The sequence below is a fragment of the Mus pahari genome, chromosome 6, assembly GCF_900095145.1.
Source record: "Mus pahari chromosome 6, PAHARI_EIJ_v1.1, whole genome shotgun sequence".
Classification (NCBI taxonomy): Eukaryota; Metazoa; Chordata; class Mammalia; order Rodentia; family Muridae; genus Mus; species Mus pahari.
Genome location: NC_034595.1, coordinates 72,043,060 through 72,048,942, shown reverse-complemented (window position 1 = coordinate 72,048,942; position 5,883 = coordinate 72,043,060). Strand labels below are relative to the sequence as shown.

The 5,883-nt window shown below is 45.8% G+C and overlaps 1 protein-coding gene across 1 annotated transcript in view; it reads left to right on the top strand.

Moving 5' to 3' along the window:
- LOC110323719 (zinc finger protein 69) overlaps window positions 1-5,883 on the top strand; it is a 13,786-nt gene that overhangs the window by 1,829 nt on the left and 6,074 nt on the right. The window contains exon 2 of the mRNA XM_029540394.1: window positions 1,725-1,966. Within this exon, the coding sequence (XP_029396254.1) occupies window positions 1,725-1,966 (242 nt within the window). The remainder of the gene's footprint in view (window positions 1-1,724; window positions 1,967-5,883) is intronic.

Genomic DNA, 5,883 nt, shown 5'->3' with positions numbered 1-5,883 from the left:
ATATACAACAGGAAGGATGTGCCCCTCCCCCCACTGCCAGTTCCTGAGTGTGAGAGCCTAACTCAGAATCAGGGAATCAAAAGCCTCTGTCCTGAGGCTCAGGTTTTCCGCAAAACTCCTGCTCATCTTTGCCCTAGTCAATCTTTTTGGTAATCTTTTTATCATCATCTTTCTCTGGGAGGCAGGGACAAAATGCCGGACTGCTCTGTTAATTCCTTTAAGACATGCCCAAGTCTTAGTCTGTGCAGAGTAGTAGGACAGGAAGGGAGCCAGGGTTCTGTGTGGTCTTGTCATTCATCCCCATGATGCTTTGTGTTCAGCCCAGTGTTTTTATGTTCTAGCTGAGGGACTTGGACTAAGCATCTCATTTATTTATTTATTTATTTATTTATTTATTTATTTATTGTATATGAGTACATTTTAGCTGTCTTCAGCCACACCAGAAGAGGGCATCAGATTCCATTACAGATGGTTGTGAGCCACCATGTGATTGCTGGGAATTGAACTCAGGATCTCTGGAAGAGCTGTAATTGCTCTTAACCGCTGAGCCATCTCTCCAGCCCTGGCTAAGCATCTTAACAGTTGATAAAAATGAATACTGCCTCATTACCTCTCTTTGTTGGCAGCAGCAGTGTTTGGTATAGACCAGCCTAGCCTCCAATTTGAATTGCTGTGCAGCAGAGGCTAGCCTTTAACTCTTTTTTTTTTTTTTAAGATTTATTTATTTATTATATGTAAGTACACTGTAGCTGTCTTCAGACACTCCAGAAGTGTGAGTCAGATCTTGTTACGGATGGTTGTGAGCCACCATGAGGTTGCTGGGATTTGAACTCCGGACCTTCAGAAGAGTAGTCGGGTGCCATCTCACCAGCCCTCCTTTTTTTTTTTTTTAAAGATTTATTTATTTTTATTGATGAGTACATAGACACACACCAGAAGAATGCATTGGATCCCATCACAGATGGTTGTGAGCCACCATGTGGTTGCTGGGAATTGAACTCAGGACCTTTGGAAGAATAGTCAGCGCTCTTAACTGCTGAGCCATCTCTCCAGCCCCTGCCTTTAACTCTTTATCCTCCAACTTCCACCTTCTGAGTGCAGGGATTAGAGGTGAGTGCCACCATGCCGGGCATGAATGAGTTATTATATGTGATGATGCTTATTATTAATTGCCAAGACACAGATAAAAATAATAGCAGCTAGCCTTTAAAAAATAAAAAAGGTTCTTTGGTATGCAATGGGCAAGAAGCCATCTTCCATTGCTTGGACTAAGATTTTCTTAAGGCAGATACCATGGAATCAGGTCTAGATAGTGTCTTAGTTTTTATTGGAGAAGGGATAGAAAAATCTATACTTTAAGGAGTGGGTTTTCAAAGTGAACCACAGAGTGGGGATGTTCAGCCTAGTCAAAGCTTAAGAATGTGGTGCTGAGTGAATGAATGAATGAATGAATGAGTTAATAATAAAGAATGTGGTGCCCAGCTGAGTGTGTAGCTGAGGTCAGCCTGAGCTACCAAGTGAGACCCTGTCTAAAAACAAGAGCAAGTCCGGTGTGGTGTGGAAAGCTTGCGTCTCCAGTGAGCAGGAGGCAGACGCAGGTAGGTCTCTGAGCTCCAGGCCAGTCGAGGCTACATGGTCTTTGTGAGTGTGTGGGGAAGGAGCCCCTGCCTGTGGGACTGGGGAGCTGGGAAGGTACACACCTCAGGGTTCTTCTCCTTCTACAGCTCTGCTGTCCCATGATGCCGATAGGACACAACAAGAAATCTTGGCTGATGGAGCGACCCCTGATATCCCTGTAGCAGGATCCCATGATGGAGCGACCCCTGGCATCCCGGAAGCAGGATCCCATGATGCAGTGACCCCTGGCATCCCGGAAGCAGGATCCCATGATGGAGTGACCCCTGGCATCCCGGAAGCAGGATCCCATGATGGAGTGACCCCTGGCATCCCGGAAGCAGGATCCCAGGTGTGTTGGAGTTCCCTCAATTTTTCTTGACATTCCTTCTTAGTTTTTAAGAATGTAAAACCACCTTTTTTGAGAAGTGGAAGTAGGCTGACACCAATAATTCAATCTGGGGAGGTCCAGGCAAGTTACTCACACAGAACGTTTCTATGGTGGCAGTTTCCATTTTTATAGTGGCTTCATCTGGAACATTATCCTAATTTCAAAGTAAAAAGCAAAGAGAGTGATGCTGTTCCTCTCTGGTTCCAAACCAAGAGAATTACTTGGCATCTTAGATAACAAGGTAAAATAATGACTTGGAGAGAGGGCTCAAACGGATAAGGGTGCTCTCTACACGGTGGTGAAGACCTGAGTTCAGATCCCACCCTCAGCATAACAGTCTGGGTGTGCTCGTAACCCCAGTGCTGTAGGGCCTGGGTGTGCTTGTAACCCCAGTGCCGTAGGGCCTGGGTGGGCTTGTAACCCCAGTGCCGTAGGGCCTGGGTGGGCTTGTTACCCCAATGCCGTAGGGCCTGGGTGGGCTTGTAACCCCAATGCCGTAGGGCCTGGGTGGGCTTGTAACCCCAGTGCCGTAGGGCCTGGGTGGGCTTGTAACCCCAGTGCCGTAGGGCCTGGGTGTGCTTGTAACCCCAGTGCTGTAGGGCCTGGAGATAGGAGGGAGGGTCACTGGGGCTTACTGGTTGCCAACCTAGGCGAAGAAACACAGGCTCAGGTTCAGAGAGGTGACCCTGCCCCAACTTCCACAAGGTGTCCTCGGACCTCCGAAGCATTCTCCAGCACTCTCCTGATGCCTAAGTGGTAAATGTAATTAAGAATTAAAAGCCTAGGTTCTCAGCACCAGGGAAGGATTCCAGCTTTATTCAGCTTTGAGGCACAAGTGACCTGTAGGAAAATACAGATGTATCACTCAGGTGGATATGGTGGCAAACATCTGGAACCTCCAAACCTCAGGAGGCTTAGGGGCAAGAGAGTTGCTATGAGTGAAATTGTAGCAATTGGGAAAACAGCCTTGGCTACATAGCAAGGCAATGTTTTAAACAGACAGACAGACAGACAGAGGTTAGAGAGAGAGAGCTCAGACATTCAGAGCACTTGCTGCTCTTCCAGTGGACCCAGGTTGGGTAGCAGCAGCAGTCAGGTGGGTGGTAACTGTCTAACTCCAGTCTCAGGGAATCCTCTTCCAGCTTCTGCAGACACTGTACACACACAGTGTATTCAGGCAAACATTTATACACATAACATAAAATGAAATAAATCTTTAAAGAGTAAAATACAGGAAATTAAAAAGTGCCCCTATTGTGACATGCATGTTCTATGGAAGCAAACTAACAAATAGAACATTCTATTGTCCCAGAAAGTTCCTTCGAGCCCCTTTCCAATCGGTTCTCAGTTCCACCTGTGGAAGAAAGGACATGAAATTTACACATTCTGTCTTACAGCTGAATTTAACTCTACAATGTCTACATTTGTCTATAGACTATTTTTTTTTAAGTTTTATGTGGATTTTATAGTTGTGCAGTAGCTTAAACTACATAGAGTGCTATTCAGATCTCCTTCATTCTTCATGGTTTTGGTTTTCTTTTGAGCAGGGTCTCCTGTAGCCCAGGATGGCCTTAAACTCGCTACGTAGAATTCGCTATGTATCCAAGGATGACCTTTATTTCTGACCCTCCCGACCTCCACCTTCACACCTAGGGTTATAGGTTTACACTGTCACTCAGTTTACACAGATCTGAGGATGAACCCAGGACTTCCTCCATGATGAGCAAGCAGGTCATCCACTGAATTGTAGCCCTACCGTAGCCCTCATTGATGAATTTTATTTACTGGTCCCATGAGTTGTTGACAGAGGATCTTAAATCTCTGTGATTTTTTTTTTATCTTCTGTCCCCTTAGTTCTGACAGTTTTGTTTGATTTATTATAATAATAATAATAATAATAATAATAGTTATTATTATTATTATTATTATTATTATTATTATTATTATTATTGTATAATGTCACTCTGACTGTCCTGGAACTTGCTCTATAGACCAGGCTGGCCTCAGACTCAGAAAGCCACCTGCTTCTGCTGCGATTAAAGCTGCCAAGTTTTGGACCATCTCCTTAAATAGACCTTCTTTTTTTTTTTTTTTTGGTTTTTGAGACAGGGTTTCTCTGTATAGCCCTGGCTGTCCTGGAACTCACTCTGTAGACCAGGCTGGCCTCGAACTCAGAAATCCACCTGCCTCTGCCTCCCGAGTGCTGGGATTAAAGGCGTGCACCACCACGCCCGGCTTTAAATAGACCTTCATAGTATTATGAAATAGCCCTGTGAGTTACAGTGTCCTACCCCAAACCCTCTTAGACTTATCTGACGTGCTCTCCTCCCCCCCTCCTCTTCCTGTTCTTCTTCCTCCTCCTCCTCCTCTTCCTCCCTCCTCCCTCCTCCCTCCTTTTAAAGTCTGGCAGTGCGGCTTTGCCTACAGTCCTCCTTAACTTGGCTCTCTGGATTTTCCCTTACGTTTGCACAGAGCCACCTTCCCACCGGTTTCACTTTAAGCCTCTGTCTGCAGTGTGACTTCTGTAGCCAGCTCCTGCTTGTTCAGCCCACTCGCAGTTGGTCGTTGGTGTGGCTACTTCATGTGTATTTTATTCTTTGTCCTGATTGTCTTTGTCATTGTTTTGCCATCTTTACTGCCGTTCTGTGGATTGAATTCTTTTTCAGTGTTCCACTTTTGTCCTCTAATGATCTTTAGCTACTCTTAAAAGCCCATGGTGGTGCATTCTCATAAACCCAGCTACCCCGACGTTGTCTTTATCAGTCTAGCCTACCTTAAGTCTACCTTAAGTGACACTGACATTTGCTGCTCTGGCAAAGACCTGGGTTCATTTCCCAGAACCATTCATAACCTCATTTCCTTGGGATCCAATGTTCTCTTCTAACTTCCTAGTGCACCAGGCACACACATAGTGCACATACATAAATGTAGACAAAGACTCATACATGTAAATACTTTTTTAAAAAGATTTATTTATTTTATTTATATGAGTACACTATAGCTGACTTCAGACACACCAGAAGAGAACATCGGATCCCATTACCGATGGTTGTGAGCCACCATGTGGTTGTTGGGAACTGAACTCAGGACCTCTGGAAGAGCACACAGTGCTCCTAACTTCTCCAGCTCCCAAAAATAAATCTTACAACAACCACAACCACCACCACCACGGGAAAAAAAAAAGCCCTTGAGATTCCATCTCATCCCAATCAGAATAACTATCATCAGGAAAAGAGGCAGCAGATGTTGGTGGGGATATAAGGAATAGGGACCACACTCAGTGTTTGTGGGACTCTAAATGAGTACAGCTGCCATGGGAGTAAGTATGGAGGGTTCTCCAAAAACTAATTAAGACTTTCATATGACTGCATTATAGCACTCCCGGGCACATACCCAAGGACTCTCTCCTACCACAGAGACACCTGCATATCCATGTATATTGCTGCATTCTGATCACAGTAGCAACAAAATGGAGCCAGCCTAGATGCCCATAAACACAAAAAAATTTCAGGAAAATGGATGGATCTGGGAATCTTATAAAGTCAGGTGACCCATACTCAGACAAATACTGTGTTGTCCCTCATGTGTGGACCCTCACACTGTCTACATGTCTGTGTAGAGGTGGGAGAAGTGTGGAAAGGAGAGAGTGGGAGAGACAGAGGTGTTGAGGTGGGAGGGGCAGTGAGACAGGTGAGAGTAGAAAGAGGCTGTGGGGGGGACAGGAGGCTGTGGGGATAGGGAAGATGAGGCTGTGGGGGTAACAGGAAGCTGTGTGTGGGGACACGGAACAGGAGGCTATGGGGGGAGGGAACAGGAGGCTATGGGGGAGGGAACAGGAGACTGTGGGGGGGGGGGGAGAGCGGGTGGCCTCAGAATGG